This window comes from Eptatretus burgeri, chromosome 2 (assembly GCF_056783735.1).
Source record: "Eptatretus burgeri isolate ZD-2024b chromosome 2, Ebu_testis_v1, whole genome shotgun sequence".
NCBI lineage: Eukaryota > Metazoa > Chordata > Myxini > Myxiniformes > Myxinidae > Eptatretus > Eptatretus burgeri.
Genome location: NC_140962.1, coordinates 23210963 through 23233671, shown reverse-complemented (window position 1 = coordinate 23233671; position 22709 = coordinate 23210963). Strand labels below are relative to the sequence as shown.

General features: G+C 42.4%; 1 protein-coding gene across 1 annotated transcript in view; it reads left to right on the top strand.

The window, feature by feature from the left end:
• Positions 1-22709, top strand: part of LOC147031598 (uncharacterized) — a 55226-nt gene that overhangs the window by 9458 nt on the left and 23059 nt on the right. The window contains exons 2-7 of the mRNA XM_085865827.1: positions 1600-2131; positions 3476-3697; positions 15537-15690; positions 16808-16955; positions 17071-17181; positions 20443-20567. Coding sequence (XP_085721953.1) covers positions 1625-2131; positions 3476-3697; positions 15537-15690; positions 16808-16955; positions 17071-17181; positions 20443-20567 — 1267 coding nt within the window. The 5' untranslated portion in view covers positions 1600-1624. The remainder of the gene's footprint in view (positions 1-1599; positions 2132-3475; positions 3698-15536; positions 15691-16807; positions 16956-17070; positions 17182-20442; positions 20568-22709) is intronic.

Sequence of the window (22709 nt, the reverse complement as noted above, 5' to 3'; positions counted from 1 at the left end):
GGGTTCTGAAACATCACTCGTAATACCCTCTCCCACCACCACCAGGAACGGCACTACACGGTGCACATTTACAAAGATCATTTATATTGCCCCACCTTCGGAACCCCTGGTGAGGGCTGGGGGGGTGGGCAGGGGGGGGAGGGGGAAGTTAAGTCACTACAACATTTGTCATATGTCCCGTAGTCCCCTTCGCAGGTTTGCTTGGTTGAGATTGCAACAGTAATGACCGAAAACATCGACGTCATACAGACGGACGCCAAATTGCATATTTTAGTGTGATTTCAGATTGACAGGGTTCACAGGGGCCCCACTGGGCCACAATTGCGTTTTGCATGAGGCCCCCAAATAACTAACACCTCTCATGGGGGATTGGGGGGGTGGGGTTTGGCCATGAAAGCCTTTCATGAAACGGCTGGCGAGGGATGACGTTTGACAAAGTAGTTGGGGCAGAAATTTGTAATTTGTTCAGGGTACCGGTGATAGCTCAGTATTCTTCACCAAGGACACCTTGGGATCTTTAGCATCAACCAACTAATGCCAGCAGATGAGCCACCCAGTTTAATGTCCCTCCGAGGGAGAGCACACACATTGATGAAACACTGGGATGACAGTTTATAACCGAGTCAGGATTAAAAACTCAGATGAGACGGATTAGAAGCGAGTGTGCACACCATACCTATAGGCCGTCCTGTCAACGCAATACCATGAATAATGATGGTTAACGATGTGCTCAATGAGAGGTCCATTTCAGATGTTTTGAACATGTGTGTTTATTCCTGATTAAGGTATAGTCTCAGAACAAAGTGCATTTTTACATTTGGAAGAACCACAGAGATTTTTTAGAGTGAGATTGCATGCTTAGTGTAAGGGTGTTGCTCTGAGTTGATGCCTGCCAGTTTCCCCTGCTTGTGGCACGTGCACAGGGAGCTGAAGAATGAACTCAGACCTTGATCACTCCGTATCAGATGTCCACATTAAATATCCCTGTGTCGTAAGAGGCGACCAGGGTTGCGTCAGGAAGGGCATCCGGCGTAAAACCTGTGCCAAATCATTATGCGGATCATAACGGATGATCCGCTGTGGCAACCCTTAACGGGAGCAGCCGAAAGAAGAAGAAGAAGATCAGATGTCCACATTAAACCGAGAAGCCATTCACATCGTCGTTCCTCCGGTGCAGCTATGTTGGTGAAGCGAAGCAGATAATGGCTTCAACTACTCCATCGTAAACTAATAACTCATAAACTAATAAATCGAAAATTACACTGCAGTATGACTCTTCACATCAAAAACGACTTGGGGAGCAGCACCCATCGGTGCCGATACGGACATTTCCGTTGATGTGAATGGAATACCGGAGATGTTAATTTGAACCATTATCTGAATTAGGTAGAGTATTACTCGAATAATAGAGATCATGGAATCATTTCAATCCACTTGATTATACTTTGGACAGATACATCAACTCAGCACAAGGGACCATTTTCATTCATAAATATTATAATATCAGCTTATTAGTCATTATTGAAATTGTCTCTTTGTTCATGTTGTATAAACTCTTGGCACAACACCACTGTGCTCATTGTGCTCTTTTATTTTCAGCCAATTGCAACGGTTTTGGATCATCATGGACGCTGCAGTTCAAATGGGGGAACTCAGGATTTGTCATCAGTGTCCATCAGTTGAGGAGTTGTTGCTGAAGGTTCTACATTTCATGAAAAAGTACTCTGGGATGTTCTACCTCGTCATCACTGCAAAACTTCAGACGGCGTTTGATTATTTCTTTTTTCATTGCCCTTGTGATGCAAAATCGAATTGCGCATACTCTTTGGCATTTTTGTTGTGTCCCTTGATCGCCATCCTTTTATGGGGTGGAATAAAATGTTGTGAAAAAAGAAGTTCAGACAGTTGTATGACAAAATGCTTCATTCCAGGAGGTTGGACCCTGTTGTTCATCTTTACCTGGATAGCCACTGCATTCCTCAATGAGAATTTTTACCTTTGTATTATGAGCAAAGGGAGCACGTCCAATGAAACAGCTATCGCAGATCCTGCCAACCTGCCGTGTCTGGTGGAAGAAGAAAATGAATCGCCACAATCAAAAAGGAAAGCACAAATGGAATCTTGTTCTCAGGTAAGATTTTCTTTTACCTCATCTGATAAGATGCTCAAAATATTTAGACTAGCAAAGAACTCGTCCTTACTGACTGAATAATTTTCACACTTTTATGACTCATCATACCGGTAATTAAATTTATGTCAATGTATTATGCTATACGATGCACATTTCCATCGAGAGAATTGGGGTCTAAAGCCACGAGGGCTGTTTTTTCCATCTAAAACCAGCACCCTGACTATACAACCACAATTTTTCAACTCATTCCACCGAACAGTTCAGGAGTGCATACAAGTCACAAACATAAACAAATTAAAACCTCTCTAATTATATGTAACACTAATTAAAGTACCCGTTGCTTTTCCACACTGATGCAATCAAAACATGGCATGTTGTACAAACATCTTCTTGTAAATCCGCTGATATCACCTTCATCAACCATCATTGATGCTTATATAACGCATGAGGAAAAATCACTTCCGCTTCGCTGCGAAGCTCAATATCGGATTCTTTGGTTTGAACCTCGACTTAAAATGAATAAAATTTCACATTTTGAAAATATGAATTATTCTCACTGAAAATTCAACATCACCATAATGCATATTCTCAACTTGTTTCAACTTTTTTTTTTCTGTGAAAAGATGATTTGTAATACTGGAGAACATCAGGGTTGCTACACGATACACATTTACGTAGAGAAAATTGGGGTCTTTCCCCCTTCCTGAACTCCCTCCCCCTGATGTGCTACCCACATAGAAACCATCATTGGGGTATCCTCTGGCAACATGTAAAGTTTGGATGGATTTGATTCAGTAGTTTTTTTTTGTTTTGTTTTTGAAGCATATTTAAACAAACAAACAAACAAACATAAATTGAGCTTTATATATTAGACTCCACTTTGTGATTGTTTTTGTCCAAATCACTTCCACAAAATGGTTCTTCCCCATCCCTCCCCCTCAGGTGGGATGTGAATTCCTCCAGGATTCTTTTAAGAAATAAGTGTCTTTCCCCTCCCGAATCAATACCTTAGACTTCAAGGTATCTCACGGTAATTTGTGTTATGTTGTGGAGTTAGTTTTGATGAACACTGAAAATGGCTTAAAACCTGTCATCCCTTCCCAGGGAAAGATGATACGTTGCCACCGTGGTATGTTGCTTCCCGGGAAGTTTGACAAGTTACAAGTTAGACTTGTCATGTAAAGTTAGACAGTCAGTATTCCCATTTTGAAACATTACTTGCACTGAAAGTAGATCAACACTTCTGCAGAAGGTCGCTGGATGAAGTATGCAAGTCCACAGTTTATTTTGTCGGTAGCGAGCAGACGGCATCCCTTAATATTTGTGTTTGTTCCTGTTTTGCAGATTATTGGAGTCGCCTTGGCATCAGTGACATTTGTTTTAGGAATTGGTCTTTCTTCATTTTCTTCATGCAGCGTTCCTCAAAAAAGGAAGGAAAAGCAGAATGGACAACTTGACACTGGTGAAAGAACATGCTCACACGCTGATGGAACGAGGAAAGGGGTCCCTGGTGCACAAGATAAGTCAGGGTCTTCAGGGGAAGCAGAAAATCAGGATTTGCTGGGGGTAAATAAAGGATCCCAATCTTCTGTTCATAATGGGAGTGAAATTACCATTGAGGAAAGCACACTTTAACCTTATAACAGTACTGTACGCAAGAGTTCATAAAAAAAATAACAAATTTTATTTGATCAGAAGTAAACATCTTGGTCCATTTTATGTCAATGTGTGATTCGTGCTTTTCGATCGTAAAGGCCCAGTCACACCTTGACGTTTTAGCCAGCTTATGCCGATTTTTGGAAAATTTGTCTAAAACGCTGCTACACGTTGAATACGTTATGGGTACGTTTTGATAACATTGAGAGCACGCTGAAAAACACTGCCATACGTCGTAGTACGCTGGCTTTAAACGTTGTACTTTTCGGTTGTCCTCAAATTTTCCATGCTTGAAATTTTAAGACTTATGCCAGCGTATGACTCACACGTTCCGCATAACGCTGGCCATAAGTTGTTGGCACGTCACGCGATCGTTGACACACGTCGACACACGTTACTTGTAAGTTACTCATAAGTCGAAACACATCGAGGTAATGTTTAGCGTACCCGAAACTTATTTCTAATCTATGAGTAACGTGTTGTACTCACGTTACGCGATCGGTGACACACATCCACACACGTTACTTGTAAGGTGCTCATAAGTCAAAACACATCAAGGTAATGGTTCGCGTCAGTGTTCCAGACTTCCTGGTTTTATTTTATTTTTATTTTTTTTCTTCCTTCCTTTGGTATGATGGTGATTTTGACACTTCGATTTCTCGTGCGGTTATAATATAATATAATTAGTAGGCTTCCGCTCAACGATTTAAATCATAACCGCACTGTACACTGAACACCGTCATACCGAAGAAAAAAAAAAACCGGGAGTCTGGAACACTGACGCTAACCATTACCTTGACGTGTTTCGACTTATGAGTACCTTACAAGTAACGTGTGTCGATGTGTGTCAACGATCGCATATCGTGCGTACAACTTATTCCCATCGCATGCGGAGCGTGTGTCATACGGCAAGTACGTCGTAAAATTTTCAACATGTTTAAAATTACAAGACGTACTTCATTTAATACAACGTATGATAGCATAATTTAGCGTTCTATTCACGCATACCAAACTTACCCATACCGTATTCGACGTGCGCCAGCGTTTTAGACGCATTTTTCAGAGGTCGGCATACGCTGGCAAGATCGCCAAAGTGTGACTGCGATGTTGACACTCCCATTTCTGTGGTGGTGATGATTTGAATCGTTGTGCGTCAGCCTTTTCATAACCTACGCCACGTCATCGTCGGCGATGCGTGCAGCGCGCTATGCCTAAGTAAGACTATCGTTGGGCATAGGTTGTGAAGGCCGACAACAGGTTCAGCATTCGTTGGTATAAGTTATCGATAACACAACGAAACGTTCTGTGTCCGTTTCTCATACGTTATGCATAAGACCAAGTCGTTATGAATACGTCCGAATCTTTAAAAAAAAACATCAAAAGTTCAACGTAAGCCAGCGTTTTACATACATTTGAATACGTTGCCATTGCTGGCGAAAACGTCAAGGTGTGACTGTGCCTTAAGGAAATTACGGTAATTCTTGTTTCTAACATCATTATCCCTTCTTGGTCAGACTTTACAGTTTTCATGCCAAGGATGGCTAAATGATTAAAATCTCAGAGGAAAATCTGTCTCAAAGCTAATTTGTGAAAAAAATTCCCAAATCTAAATCAACCTCCAAAGTAATTTGCCTCAGCATGTAAAACTGAGAGAGTGGATTGGAGTGTTGAGGACAGGACAGATGCAGAGCAGTCCATAATAATGAGTCCATAATTCAGATTCTTATTCGTTAATTTGCATCACTGGATGATGGTGTGGTTGTGCCACTGATGTGAATATCAGAGCAGGAATTTGAAAATCTATAATCCAGCTGAAGGAAGAAATATTAAAATCAATACTTGAAGAAGCTCGCTGACTCACAGAATTACTATTGTTGCTCTTTGATTGTTTGTAAAATCCCAGATGGTGGATTGATAATCTCCAGGTAGTGGGGTTTTACTGTCTGCCTAGCCAAGTCTATTTTAAACTCAGACAGTTGATCTCAAACTCAGGGCAACATTTAAGCTGTGATTTTGTGAACGAGATTTTATGATTGATTTTATAATTCTGGACACTGCCTGATGAGGGAAAAGCTAAGATTCTCTGAGTTAACCGAGTCTCATCTTCATCTCCACCCACATTCCACAACCTTTAATATGAACCCCTTATTCACATTCCTAATTCCTATCTTCGGGCTGGCAGGATGACCAAGGGATACACCCTCTCACCTCAAAGCTGTCTAGCCTTGGTTTGAATCCTGACCCAGCTATAAACTATCATCTCGGTGTTTCACAGGCAGGGTGATTCATCAGTGTGTGTGCCATCCCTCAGATTGACATTAAACTGAGCATCCCGTCTGCCGGCATGAGTTGGTGGATGTTAAAGATCCCACAGTGTCCTTCACGAAGAGTAGGCAAGCTATTGCTGGCAACATGAACATATTCCAAATTACTGCCCTGACTTCCTGAGTCGGAGTGGTGACGAGACCAGTATTGCAGCTTCGCAACTGCTTTGCAAGCACCAACACTTTGCATAGGGCATGGTACGTGATGATGATGAATCCCTATATTCACATTCACACTTCCTGGTTGTGACACAATCCTAATCTTAAAATATGTCTTCCATCTTGCCACGCATGATTGGTATATTTTCTTCAATGTACTTTTTCAAACTAAAATTTGTAATTTATCCCAGTCTGTTCCTCTTCAGGGCGTTTGTACTTGATCTGTTGGTCCATTATACCTTTTCTAGTGTGTTTGACATAATATTTCCACACAAAATACATTAATCCCAAAGTAGTGGCTTTTCCACATCCACATAAGCATTGGACCAGCAGCTTAAACACACATTGTCCTTGTAATAAGAGATGCTGGCTCTCTTCTGCTGTTTAGCTATGAAGTATTATCAGGGACTGTACCAGGTTAGTTCAAAGGTTTAACGAATACAATACACACAACTCTTAGATCAAATACTGTAATCATACTCAACATCGTGCTCATGAAAGCTTCATGTTTCAATATATTAGTTGTTCATAAAAATGTGACCTTTTATAACAAAGTCCATCGATTCCAGGTTGGGACAATTTAAGCCTTAAAACCAGTGAGTGGACTTATCTGTTGAGATTTTGATCAGCCTTCCAATGACTGGTTTCAATACTGGTCCTTGGCTCGATTATTTGCTTTCAATCAACTTTTTCCAAGTTATCTTTTGTCAGTTAAAAGCCAGATGTTATGGTAAATTTAAACATTAGTAAATGCATATAAATGAACGATAAAATTTATGGTTACGTATTCAATGTTTTGTGTCGCACAGATCGGTAAATTGTAATATAATCTGCTTGATGTAATGAACTAATTTTGACTCGAGATGGCGATATTGTACTGTAAACTGCCTGGTGAGATTTGTGAAGATGCTGGAAAGTTCTCAGACAAAAACTCCCGAATGGACGAGAATTGAAGTTACTGGAAGACACGCGATTGTTCTGTGATACTATATAAATCCGCGAGAGTGACGTGTAGAGCCGGTGATATATGACTCGCTGTGTGTTGCCATCGTCACTGTGCACGATTTAACTCTTAGTGCACGAAGTGTTAATGTCCAGAGTGGTTGTTAACGCATGGAGCTGATCGTAATCAGGTCGATTAAAACTAATTAAGATTGTGTATCGGGAAAGAATTCCTTTGAGCTCTTTAATCATCTGGACGAGCCATCGTACGAGAGGACACTGCGACGGGAATTGACCGTCCCGAAGGACGAGGTGAAGAACACCCTTTTTATTTTTTGTGGAAGAAAAACAACTTTACTGGAAACCAAATGTTTTGCAGTTTATTTTTCATCAAAGCCTCATTTTAAAGTATACAAGCACATCACCGATAAGGTGATCGTGTCACCCCCCTGCAGTGACACACACACACACACACACACACACACACACGGAAGGAAAGATCTAAATACCAGTGGTGAAGATATTACGGAGGATCTTCCATGGTGATAGCCTTTCCCACCCCCACCCCCTTCCACCCCTCTCCAGTTTTGCTTAGCTCTGAACCCCCTGAGCAACCTCATTAATGAGCTACAAGTACACGGATACACCCTAACATCCAATAAGAGAATGTCCAAAGAGACAAAAAGTGACATCCACTATACATGGATGATTTTAAACTTGTCGCACCAAATGACGAAAAATTGGTAGAACAACTGAAATTGGTGAAACAATACTCCGACAACATTGAAACGGAATTTGGACTCGATAAGTGTGCCAAGTGCACATTTGTACAAGGTACACCAACAAAACCAGACAACATAAAAATCTAGTTAAATAAAACAATACAACAATACTGATCCTGAAAACGTTCCTCTCCCTAAGAATCAAAATCAATGCCATCAACCAACTAGCAACCCCAGTATTCCAATACAGCTGCAGAGTAATAAACTGGCCACATTCGGAAATCGATAAACCAGATATCAAAACAAGAAAACTCCTCACCATTCACGAAATATTCTACAAATATCAGAGCATCCCGGCAATGTACCTGTCAAGACGAGAAGGAGGTTGCAGCCTGATGGAGCTCAACCAAGTGCACAGAATGACAATTGTAGGATTGGCTGAGTATGTGAAAGTTCAACAGACCACCAAATCCAATTTGAATGCAAACACGAAGACAGGAAGCCAGAAAAGGTATCCGTAACCAACCTCGCAAAAAATTCCCCAAAACACGTACATGCAGAGGATGTCACACATGAAACCGAAACAGCAATGAATACAGCCCCAACGACTGCAAAAGACAAAATAAAAAATATAAAGTGAAATAGCAACAGATACACTTGACAACTGGGTGAATGACAAAAGAGCAGAGAGGTACGAAAAATATTTTGACAGACTGGGCATACACAAACAAAGCTCATATTGCTTACAAGAAATCAGCTCAACTGGGACAGATAAAGAATCATGATAAATGTCCATGACAAAAGACACTACACCAATGGCTTTAAGAAAATAGCAGGAATGAGTCAATTGGAGAAATGTAGGTTCTGCAAGGTAGAAATAGAAATCATGAGCCACTTCTTCTTGGGATGTAAAAAAACTCATGTCAGAACAACTGCAAATACAAAGGCACAACAAGGTATGTCAAGTAATCCACTGGTATATCTGCAAAAACTTTGAGATCCCAGTTCCAGAAAGCTCATGGAAACATGAACCAAAAGCAATCACTGAAAATCAGGAAGTAATGCTCAGGTACAACCTAATGGTCCCATCGAGCGTGAACAAAGAAAACAAAGTATTGTGACCAGATATCATACTTAGGTATAAAAATGAAAAGACAGCATTTCTCACTGAGGTATCAGTACCCAACGATTTTGGATAAACAATGCAGAAATCAAGTAATTTACCAAATCCCAAGACCTCAAAAATGATGTGAAAAGATCCTGAAAGTTGAAGAACATTGAAATTGTAGCAGTGACATTTGGAGCAATGGGAATGGTAAAGAAGAACCTCACAAAGATATTTAACTGAACGAAATAGATGTATTTCCAACAGCAAATCACCTCTGAGCATGTTGTCCCTTGGATTTTGGAGGTGAGGCTCGTGTTGTGTTTCATTAGCAAGCAGCTCACAAGATCCAAAGCCAGCCACCCGAACCACAATAAACAATGCTTTTGTGGGACTCGAACAAACGCTGTACGAGCCGTCCTTTTCAGTTTAACTTGATCCTGGTGTGACAACTCCCCCAAACAAATTTATGTGTGTTTAATCAGCGGTTACAGAGCACGAGGAAGAGGAAATAAAAAAAAATAATGACCGTTTTTACAGCCATTTTTCCCTGCTGTGCAGGGGTTTGGCTTTTTCTTGAGGCAATGTTTTTATGGCCAGATGCCCTTCCTGACGCCAACCCTGGTCGCCTCTTACAACACACAGGGATATGGTACACCTATTCTAACCGGGGCATACACCGGGACCAGTACACTGGCACTCATTTTGCTGACCTCGGAAGGATGACAGGCTGAGTCAACCCCCTGGTGTTAATTCAGCAGCCAACGGGGCTTGAACTCAGGACACTGGGATCCCAAGCCGCCACCCAACCACTAAGCCAACACCAGGCTTTACGAGGAAGAGGAAAATAAAGAGAAATGGGGAGTTGGAAGAGGAAACCAAGCACATATCTATGGACCTGCTGCTGTGAATTTTGTGGTGTTTTGGGGGTGGGGGGGGAGAGGGGGAACGGGTTTGGCATGTTAGTAGATTTTAAAGAATCAGGAACGAAAAGAAAAATAGCCATCCACCAATCGTTTTGGATTCGTTTTGGATTCGACTAAGGCTGCCATTTTTGCTAACAAGCAGAGGTGTCCCGTTCGCTAGCAGCTCGCTTGCTCCCCTTGCTGAGTGGTTTGGCAGGCGGCTTGCAAAGCCGTTGATACGGAACTTTAACACAAGAACAGTCAGGAGAATTGCCAATAGCTGAAAGTATCTATCAAGAAGGTGAGGAAGGACTTTTACAGAAGATCCAGGTTGGAGTGGAGGAAGTGAAGGAACCGACAGGTAATCTCAGAGAAGATAATGTTCAGGGTCCACATGATATGCACCTGTGAGTATTGATGGAGGTGGCTGAGCAGATAAGCGAGATGGGAACGGATATTTTCAATAGCTCACTGGAGTCAGGATAGGTACCGGAGGATTGGAGAGTAGCAAATGTAACACCATTATTTAAGAAAGGATCCAGAGAAGAATTGTGAAACTCGAGACCTGGTGGTTTGACGTCAGTTGTGGGAAGGTGTTGGAGACATTAATTAAGGACCAGATGAGGAACCAGAACTAATTAGAGGTAGTCAGCATGGTTTTACCAAAGGTAGTTCCTGTTTAACATGTCTTTTAGAGTTCTATGAAGCAGTGTCTGATTGGGGAGGAGGGAAAGGAAGTGGACATAGTATATCTCGACTTTAAGAACGCATTTGATGAGGTACCACATTTGAGGTTGTTATCCAAAGTGAGGGATTGTGGAGTGGCTGGTCAGCTCGCTAATTGGATTGCAAACTGGCTTAGTGATTGGAAGCAAAGAGTGGCTGTGAGTGGGAGGATGTCTTGCTGGGAGGATGTAAGTGGCGGAGTACCTCAGGGATCAGTTCTCGGACCATTACTATTCAGCATTTACATGAACAATTTGGATAGTGGGGTAAGAGTAAGCTTTCCAAACTTGCAGATGACACAAAGCTTGGAGGTGAGGTGGATAGCAGAGAGGGTGTTGATCAGATTCAGGAAAGTATTGATACTTGTATGGATTGGGCAAAAGATAAGCAGATGGAATTTAACCTGAGCAAGTGTAAGGTGTTGGGGATGGGAAACGGCAATGGAAATAGAGATTGCAGGATTCAAGGGGTAATTTTGGAGCGTGTCACACAGGAGAAGGATCTGGGGGTGGTAATAGATACGGGAGGTCAGCAGGCAGCACAATGCCAGGCAGCTAGCTACAGGTAGAGCAAATAGGGTTTGAGGATGTATTCGAAGGAGGTTCAATTATAAATCAAAAGAGGTGGTGTTAATATTGCACAGGAATTTAGTTAGGGCCACATCGAGAATATTGTGTGCAGTTTTGGTCACAACAACTTAAGAAGGACATCGATGCCAGAGAAGGTTGAGCGCAAGGCCACTCGATTGATTCCGGGCCGAGCTAGACTCAGCTACGAGGAGTGACTGAAGGAGACAGGGCTTCATATACTAGAAAAGAGACGGTTACGAGGAGATATGATGGAAATGTTTAAAATAATGAAAGGTATAGATAAAATAAGTACAGATGAATTTATTCAACGAAGTAGACAGTGACAGACCCAGGGGCCAAAGCTTGAGAATAAAGAAGAGGAGAGTTAAGATGGCAGTAAGTCAGGGGACTTTCACTCAGAGAGGAGTTAATGCATGGAATGGTCTCCCTGGAAAGGTAGTGGTGGGATAAAAAGTAGATAAGTTTAAATTAGAATGAGATAGATACCTGGAAGTTATGGAGATAGAGGGGTATGGGGATGTTGAGGTGACTTTTTGGTAGTTTGAGTGTTGATGAATGATTGTGTACGGAGTGCTGTTGGTGGGGGTCTTGTTAAGGGGGGTTGTGTGGTTGATGTTGTGTGTATTTTTACCAGCACAAGCCCATGCCCCCTCTCCGAGGGGAAGGAAAAAAAATACAACAGATAAAACACAATTTTTTTTTCTTTCATTAATAAAAAACTTTTTTTCCCCATTTTCTTTCTTGGATTATTGTGTTGGTGTGGTGTTCGTGCAGGCATGATGGGCCGAATGGCCTCCACCTGTGTTGGATTTCCTTGTTGTGTCGTACACGACGAGTACGTATTTTGTGTGTGGGTAATGGCACCTGGGGCTGGTGTAGCACAGGCATGATGGGCCGAATGGCTTTCTCGAGCGTCCAAATTCCTTGTTGTTCCTTGTAAACTCCTGAAGGTGCTGGTGCTGGTGCTGGTGCTGGTGCTGGTGCTGGTGCTAGCATGTGGTTGTGGCGTGAGGCTATTTTCGTGTGGTTTCGTGTGCACGACGTTCCTTGACCCTGGTTGTCATGAACACGTTGAAATGGACTCTGTTTTTGTTTGCTTAGCCTCATCCTTGGCTGTGGTTAATTTTGCGGTTACTCCTCACCGCTCGAGAAAATACTGCAATAATTTATAATCATATTGTTGTACAGTATATTGTACAACAAACCTGTTTACGACTGGAGTTTTGTGCATGCGCAGTAGAGTGCCAGCGAGGTGGAGGCGGTCCTCGCACGAGGAAGGTCGACCGACACGCAGCAAGACCGACGAGGACGTTTTCCACGATCTGCGTGGGATCCCCGTGGGAATCCAGCGATGTTTAAGGTCACGTGTTTCGCCGGTCGCTCCTGTTTTCGCTCATCGCGCATCTCGAATGTTCTTCCGCAGCGCCTTGTCGGCTCGGTAAATGGTCTCCTCTGCTCCTCGCAGTCTTCATCGTGTTGTGGATGTTAATGTCCAAACTGTCTGTATATTCGCCATATTGTGCAATGTGTGAGGAATTTGGGACACTGGAGGAGGCCGTTTGGACGAGCGTTCCTGTGCTTCACCCGGACCCCCTGCAGGGTCTTAAATCCAATGGACTTGTTGTCACGAACCCAACTGATCACCAAGTTTGTTTTTTGGTTCACGAGCGCCAGCCAGTGACCACTATATTCGTTATGTTGTCGTCGATCTCGTTGAAAAAAAAAATTTTTTTTTTTTAAAAAACGTTTTTTGAAATTTGTTCTCCCCTTATTTTCACTTTTTTCCATCGATATATCTGTCTGTCTGTCTGTCTGTCTGTTCGGTCCAGTGCTCCGTTAATACAATGGCGATTTCGATGAAACTTGGTTGGTAGGTTCATACCATGACCTAGTTGTGTGCAAATGAGAACCGTTGCTATGGACACCACCTTTACCTCGCAATGTGACTTTGAAATTTTTTTTTAAATCATAAAAAAAATGTATTTTTTACAAAATCAAAAATCGGGCCACGAGCGACTGTGTGCAGTACATTCAGCCATATTGTTAAAAATTTCCAGCCGGATCCGATGAAAACTGTCGGAGAAGATAGACGTTGAATGAACGCTGGTCGAAAACAATAAAAAAAAAATGAAGTTCGTTATATCTCGGAGACTATGAGTCAGATATACATGAAAATGGTATGGAAGGTTCATGGTATGTCCTAGTTATGTGTGAGAAAGAACCGTTGCTATGGACCCCTCCATTGCCTAGCAACGGCCGACTACCCATGTCCGCCTACCGGCTTGTCTGTGTGTTTGTCCGTCTGTCCAGAGCATAACTCTGGACTTTGATCCGATCTTGATGAAACTTGGTTATGTGTTCGATATCAATGTCTAGTTGTGTTTTCCTCGATGAGGGCGTGGCTACGCCCACTGTGGGTGGAGCCCCGCCCCAAAAATATCCATTTTTAGGGGGTAGTCGGATTAAAAATCTATCTTCTCCGAGGGAATTGACTGAATGGAATGGGTTCTTCGGGATTTGAATTGCAAAATAAATTATCTAAAACTTGTCGTTGTCCGATTTTTCATTTTCGTGTCAAGGTCACAACTTCAAAAACTTAGAAAATTGCGAATTTTGACCTAAAAATCATATGACCACCCAAACTTTGAGAGATAGGATGACAATACTTTTTATGCAAAATCTTGAGGTCATTCCCCACCTAACGTCTTGAAACCATTTTGATCTATCTCGAACACCTTGCCCGTGGCGCCCCCTTCAAGTTTGTTTTTACGCTGATTTCATCAAAGTATGGATAATCCGAGGAGTGCAAAATGCCATATAGCCTATATGACGTTATATTGTTCCTGGAATGTTCCGGAGGAAGTTTTGCACGAAAGGTCATAATCCTTAACCTTCGACCTTTAAAGGCCACAGATGTTAAACTTTCAAAGTTGTGGGAATCGAACCGGGTTTTCGACCTTCTTCGATGAACTAACTCCAATAAGCTATAGCACGTATCCTGTTTCCTTATTTTAATGTCCACAACATTGTTTTGTGACCTTTAACGGTTATGCAAAGGTCAAATTTTGAAAGTTGTTGAACGAAACCGGGTTTTCGACATTTTGCACCTAATAACCTGTCACTCGTACCACATCATGTTGATCATTTTTATAACTTGGTCAAAAATCATCACATTGTCTCATCCTTGACATCTGAAACAATCTACATCGTCAAATACCGCTCGTGAACCATTGTCGTCTTCAGACTTGTTTGTTGTTGTTTTCATAGTTGATGCTTGTGGAAGAGATTATGAACCGATCAGGACGTAACGGGGTGCAAAATGATCAGTGGAGAGAGGGGGAAACACGAAAAGCAGAGTTGAAGACCTTGAGGGAGACTTGGACAAACAATGGATGTTGGGAAGAATTGTGGGCTGGAGAGGATGCATAGGGTGGACAATATATGGATACTGAAGGAAACTCCAAGGAGGGTAAACTGGAAATTTGGAGGGAGAATGGATTGGGTGTGTGGGTGTGGGGGGAGGGAGGGATCATCATCATCATCATCATCATCATCATCATCATCGTTGATGCTGCCGAAGCAGTTACTCGGCTACATTCATGGTCGGGTCCCCACTCCGACTGAGGAAGTCAGGGCAGGTATTTGGAATTTTGCCAGGATGCCTGCAATAGGTCGCTTACTCTTCACGAAGGACACCATGAGACCTTTAACGTCCATCACCTAATGCTGGCAGATGGGACGCCCAGTTTAATGTCCATCCGAGGGACAGCACACACATTGATAAATCACCCTGCCTGTGAAACACCGGGATGACAGTTTATATCTGACTGGGGCAAGATTCAAACCCAGGCTAAACGGCTTAGAAGTGAGTGTGCCAACCTCTACACCATCATGGCTGAGGTTTGTCTCCTATTAATAATACACCGGCATACACAGTAGGTAAACCTTCATTATTGTCATCAATACGAATTAAAATTAGTCTCGTTTCTCGTGGTATTGTATCTTTTTATTACCCCCTCCCCTCCCCCCCTTGTATTGGCATCTGTGTTCAATCTTTAAATTTCTCCTCACTCCCTCCTCCAAAAGCAAAACATTTGTTCTGTTTTGTGTTCGTGATAGATTGTTAGCATGTACTAAACTATTCTGTCAGAAAAATAAATTACTTACTATTGCTTAAGTTTTTTTTGTCTTGAATGTAATGCTGACATTTTACTTGTTTGAAGTTTAAAAAAAAAAAAAATTAAAAATTAGACATGACGTCCATATTCTTTTTCAGATATCTGATACGGAGGTGGATTTTAAGGATTATGGGACACCAAACTCAAGCTGGACTTCAGAGACATTGAGGTTGTACAACAAGTTTTTGACTGACTCATGGATGAAGTTTCCAAGCACAAGAAGACTTCCATTGCTGATGAAAAGATTTGAGGGTGAGTATAAGATGTGTACAAATATACAGTAAACTGTGAAATATCTTGGGTTTCGACCAATCGTAGGCAATCTATTGTGTTCCGATTTTGTTATCACGGGATTCAATTTCGACCAATCATGGTTTTTGAGCTGAGATGAGTCATCGTCTGCGTCCATCCCATGCATGTCCGATTATCTCCTGTTGCGAGCCTTGTCCTGTTTCTCGCACACCATTTTTATGGCCCCCAAACGTAAAACGAAGGGCAAAGTTAGTTGTGCCAAAAGGCAGAGAAAGGTCATGACGTTGGACGAAAAGATCGAGTCGTTTGGCTCGAGGTGAAAATGCGGCATCTGTGGGCCACCATTATGGGGTCAATGATTGTCGGGAGAATTCCTCATTCCTAAATCAAACCTCATTCCCAAACCTTCATTTTCCAAATCCGTATTCAAACCTTATTCATAAACCCTTATTTTCCGACACTCGCACTCGAACCCCCATTCTCATGCTTCTTTCTCAAACACACATTCTCAACCGCAGCTCATGAAACTAATCAAGGCGAAGGGATTTATGCCGGAGCAGGTTTTTAACACCGACAAGAAGGGAAGAGGATGCCATCTCGTACCTTACTCTCCAAGCAGGGAAGATCTGGGTCAAGGAAAGATGGTTTAGGATCGTCTTACCTTTCTCTTTTGTGGCAATGCTGCAGGTGACTTCATCATAAAGCGAATGCTACTCTTTCAATTGCTGAATCACCTTTCCCCGCTCCCTGCAAATTGATTCGATTTTGGTGAAGATACAGATCGGAATAAAAGAATTTTATTGCATGATTCTTCACCATTGAGATGGTGTCAAAAACCATATGTAGGACGATATCTCAAAACGTTGTGGACAGATTATAACAAAACTTGGTGGATGAGTTGGGTTGGTGACAAGAACAAGCTGATTAGATTTTGGTTTCAGATCAGGATACAGATCCGACCTATCAGTGCAATACAAAACCTGAACTGTTCAGTCTCGTGGAGGTATGCGCTCTCCCGAGTGCTGTTGTAGTTTTTATTGTTTTAGACATTTTTGAGACTGTTGATCATGTTGGTTGAAAAAAATCAACGAAACTAAGCATTTCCTCTTTCACTCAGATCTGAAAACATTTCCAAAGGGAAGGATACTCACACGATGTACGGATGAAGAGGGCTCCATGTTTGAATTTGCAATGTTCTACAGTTTGGACAACGCACGAATGGCATGTGTCGCTCAATTTGGGCCTTATTTGGAGGGTGTGCCTGGGTAAAGTGTCCTATTAATTTGCATTTATCGACTCTGCAGTTATACGATGTGCCAGCATATGTTGCTCCTCTTGCAATTAATATTATTTCAATGATTGCATTGACATTGCACTCAGTATTGCACACGGTGGTGCCACGGCTGCACTTATGGACCAAGTTTTGGGTACGCTTGCCTTCCTTTCATTGGGCCGAGTCATGACTGCTAACTTGAACATAAACTACATCAGGTGAGCAGCTGGTTTTTATGATTTTTGTTATTTGATGCCTCTGCTGATGAAGTCGCTGGAGGCATGTTTTCAGGTTGTACGTCCGTCCGTGCTAATTTTTCCCCGTTTTCTCTGCAACCGCTTGTCGGATGGACACAATTTTCACCATAGGTACAACTCCTCATGTAGAACGTTATAATGATAATTATGATGCCATAGGAAAAAAATGGAAAAAAAGGGAAAAAATAGGACCTCTGTATTTCTGAAACCGCACTGTAGAAAAAATTGAAACTTGGCACATGTGGAAGTACTCCCCATGGGAAACAGTTTTGATTTTTGATGATGTTATCGTTGACTTGGTTATGACGTCATAATTGCTTACGTCGAACGCTTTATCCGATCAGAATAAAAATTTTTGAGGGTCATCTTGGGATAAATTTTATGGAGGGGGGGGGAGGGGGGAGGGAATTGGTCATGTGGTTTGGCAACCATAGTGTTTTTAACACAAAAATCTTCTTCTCTGAAACGGCCAAACAGATCGAGGAAAAAGTTTACTGGTGTGGTTGCCAATCCATGAGGAACAAAAAGTTGCACAACTATGACATCATAGGTTACATGGTTTGATCGCTATGATTTTTGAAGAATAAACCTTTAAAATATATTCTTTTCCAGAATGGCTTGACAGATCGAGGGAAACTTTACTCACGTGTTCCCCAATCCTTGGGAATACCAGGGTGTTCATGAATGATTAATAGGTCACATGGCCTCGCACCTATATTGGATTGAACAAAAATCTTTTTAAAAAAATTCTCTTGAACTGCTTCATCAATCGAACATTTCTTTACAGAGCATTTATTTACAATGGTGAGGAAAAGTATGTGGCACATTTAATGGGGTTTATTTTAATGCACAGCAGGGGATAGCAAGGAATTTGTGGGGAGGATGGACCTCATGGTAACTGCTTCATCATTATCGTTTCCACCCTGCATGGCCCTTTCTGCGGTAAAAGACAAGCAATCTTACAAAAGCAGACACAGAGCAGAGTTGTCCCGTTATATCTTCTACAATCTTAATTTATGCTTGGACAGGCACCATCACATGCACGCGCGTGCGCACACACACACACACACACACACACACACACACACACACACACACACACACACGGAAGATTATATAGCCACGAGAGAAAGAAAGCAGGTGAGGATAAACAACCTCTCAACACTTGGCACGGTCAGCAGACCAATGCAACCCAGAACGTTTAGGGAGAGGTAGGTGGGAGGAATACAGGTTGTGTCTTCGGTGTGGGAGTGTGAGGTGTGGTGGAATGCAATGTTGGGGTGGGGGGGTGTGGTGTCGTGCCAGAGGAAAATGGGATTGCGAGTCAGTAATGACATTTTTCATGTGTCCAAAGAAGACAGGATAGATGGGTGGAAAGACAGAGAGAATCGATGCGAAAGGAGAAAGATCCCCAACCTAGCTGTGTAAAGGTCTGTATGTGTGATGTGTACCTCCATGGGATTCTCCACCTGAGCATTCCCACTTCGTGATATGGTGCATTATCTCCGGATTAATTACTTTGCCGGGACTCGTGGCGACGCGCACTCCGCACTGGTCCGTCTGGCTGCACGAGGGTGGCGGAACGTCGACAGCACTGCAGGGAGTTTCGGCAGTCACCCCAGATCAGGCTATCAAAGAAGAAGCACGTCCTGGCAATCACACACCAGTTGAAGAGGCTGCGAAGAGAGAGCTGAGGGCTCCACACGCCCCCTTTTATAAGCCCCGGGCGAAGGGTGGGGTGATGACTGGAAAGCGACTTGCTATGACCCGAATCCTGCTCCTCTATTGGGCCACAGCGGCCCTAGCCATGCCCTCCCAGGCTCTGGGACAGGAAACCATGTCAGTTCCCTATCCGCTTCGGCACCGGTCGGAGCTCCTGACTCAACATAGGGTATGCTCCCTGAGCTGGCACCCGGCCCTGAACATGTTCCGAATGCAGTCTGAATGTCGAATAGCAACGGACTTTCCCTGCCACCCTCATGAGCTAAAATGCACACCCGGGCCCCGAACCAAACTCCCGGATTACCCTTCTCGTGACCCCTGCTCGTTGCCCCTGGACTTGCCGTGGTCTGGCGACTGGATGAGGGTTGCATCATTTCCGGATGCTCACCCAGGACGTCCCCGGTGAGATGCGGTCAAGCTATTAATGTCTGTTGTGTGGTCGTGCGGTACCGAGGACAATCCGAATCGTGCGGTGTTCCAAAAAATATAGGGTGGCGAATTGTAGCGATGCAGTGGTCCGAGGGGGTGTGGGAATATGTTTCCCGTGTGCAGGAGACGTATGTGGTCAAAGTGGAAAGGTTTGGTGTGCGAAGTAAAGTGAGGTGCCGGTTGGGAATTGGCGCGCAGATTTTAACGAAATAATTGCGCGTGATGTCCGTGTGCATGCCTGGTGTTGGCTTAATGGTTAGGGTGGTGGGCTTAGGATCCGAGTATCCTGAGTTCAAATCCCACTCGGCTGTTGAATTAATACCAGGTGGGGTTGACTCTGCCTGTCATCCTTCCGAGGTCGGCAAAATGAGTGCCAGCATGCTGGTATCCTGTGTCGGAGTGGCGACCCGTCCAGGATTGTACCCAATAGCCAAGGAGACTGCTTCGGCAGCACCAACGCTCTGCACAGAGTATGGTCCCAGTGGATGGATGGATGTCCGTGTGCAGGTTGTGTAGTGCTTAGTGGGAGGGAGTGTGGTGGATCCAAGGCATGGGAGGCATCGTGTTTTGCTTATTGAATCGCGTGTGTGCTTGCTTGCTTGTTTTGTACCATGGCTAAAAGGACAGGGTTAGAGTAGGAATCAAAATATGAATTTGAGATAGTAACTGGACCTAGCGACAACACGCATGCAACACAGTTCATCCCGTTAACCCACGAGACATGAGGGGAGGACTCACTATACGAAGACTAATGAAATAACTGCCTGGGGATCACTGTATGTTGGGTGCCATTGCCTTGGAGGCATGCAGTTTTGTAGAACCGCTACACTATGTTTTAAATTTCAACCTGATCGGATGTATGGTTTTGCAGCCAGAATTGTTTAATATTTTGAATCTGGGTTCAGGGATTTAAATCAAAATTGGTGCGAGTATGTATCATGATGTAGTCATGTGGGTGGAGGGATATCTGGGGACATCGTGACGTTGAAGAGTGCCCTTCTAGTTTCCTCTGATTTTAAAATAGGAAAAAGTAAAATATTTATGTTGCTTCCTGCAATTGTCTTTATTCAGGGCCATTCCCCTTCTCAGCACAATTCTGTTTGACTCCGAGTTACAATCCAAAGAAGACAGAAAAGCTACAATTATCTGCAAAGTTACAAGTTCTGATGGATCAGTATTACATGCGGAAGGAAAAGGTTTATATTGCTCCTTCCCAATATGCAGACACTTCTGCTTTTCAAACAGAACCACAAGACATATTTCACACTTGCTCCAATGTGGAATTTGTCATGTTTGAATATTAATTTTAATCTTTTAAATGCATTTGTTTACAGGGTTATTTGTCTCACTGCAAGAAACCAATTGAAAAGAAACTTCAGTACAGCTGTTACTGTCAATAAACATTGATCCCTCAAAGTGGCAGCTCACTACTTTCTCATGTCTAACATTGTTTCGATCTCCTATTTTATTTTTCTGCTTTGTTTAACCTCCTTTCTATGCATATTTCCCTTTTATATGTTGCCCACCTCCCCATAGGCCAATGAAAACTTTCTACTCCTTTGATGTTTCCCTTTAACATGAGGCTTACATACCTGTAAGAAACAAAAGATGTATGTTTGCAGGCATTTAAAGCTTTATGCCCGAGTTCACTCAATCAGATGATGAAAGCTTTTTGCATGGCCCACGGTACTTATTAAGCAAAAACTAATTTAAAATGAAGACATAACTTGACGTTATTAGTCTTCTGATTTTCAGAATTGTTAAAATATATATATATATATATATATATATATATATATATATATATATATATATATATAAATATATATTGAGAGATTAAATGCTTCAAATAGCAGGATAAAAGGTGTTATTGGGAAAGATTTACATTTTGTAAAAGTGGAGGGCATTAGCTTTGGTATCATATTTGAGAAGTGCATGGGTGTTTACTTGACTTGTATGTTCTCCTGAACCACTTCATGGAATCAATTAAAAACTGGTGATTATACTCAGGGTGTGCAAGGGAAGGTTTTGTGGTTTTAAAAAATTCTTAGTCCTGAGGGTACAATGCAGGGGGTGGTGGGGGAGGGGAAGCGCTCCAATTCTCTCTGTGTGAATGTATGGCATAGCGCGGTCTCTGGTGGAGGAGGGGTATTACAAGTCATTCTAAAATACCCCAATGATCGGAACATGATCCCATCCGTAAGGTCAGGATCTTCACTGGTGTTCAATAATTTTACCTGTCTGTCCCATCCAGTGTTATAAGTGTATTGGCTTATAATCAGCAGTTTGGGCATGAATTTGGAAGATAAATGCACTTCATCCCCAACAACGATGCTGTTCAATAATTATGTCTTCAAAGTCTGGAATTACAATACAGTATTATATATTTTCAAGGTGTTTGATATTCTGTATTTGCAGATGGTGATATGTATCCCAATGTTTAGTTTTAAGAAACTAATTTCAAAGTTGACATCCAGTTATATTTTAACCCATTGAAAACCTGAACACCTTGAAGGAAACTGCATATTTTGTGTGTAAAACTTTGCTCTTTAACAATCATGTCATCCTTGAAGAAGGTATGCAAAGACATAATTCGGCCAAGGCAAAGCGAAGCAAGCTTGAGGTCATTTATTCCCGATACATAAAACACACAGCAACAAAGAAAACAGACTGGAATTCCGGCTGCACTTTCCATTCAATCATCACATAACTTTGTTTAAAAAAAAGAATTATCCATGGATAGGTGCTCCTATGTTTTAAGTTTTGTGTCAATTGCTTAAGCAGTTGTGGAGAAAACAAAGCTAAAGCGAATAAAGGTGAAAAAGTGAGGGCGGAAGAAAAACGAAGTGAGGGCCTCAGCCAACGTTCCACAACATGGTCTAGGATGGTTTTGTGGACTCCTATTACTCACAACAATTAAATTAAACTGAAGGTGTAAGTATTGGAGGCCATACCCTTTCAAGCATGTCGGCGTTTTATGAAACTGTCTTGGGGGAAGGAATATAATGGGTGGTATGTCATTGCCTTCCCAACAGTTCATATTCAATAAGTACTGCAGAAGGAGTCAAAAAGCAAGAGTTGGACTTCCAATCAGTTTGATAGTTTTGTCATCTGTGTTTGTACAGGACGGTACTGCACAAAGTTAAAACAGATTCCTTTGTAAGAAGAAGTCTCGGTTTCCGGGTTCTGGTGGTGACAACTTTTTTTCTTCTCCTCTCCGAATGACCTGCTTCCAAATTTGGGAAACCGTTCCAGATTGGTCTCTAGGAATAAACCCAAATTTCACGTGTCACGTGTCAGGAATAAACCCAAATGTCTATTTGTCCACTGTATGAACA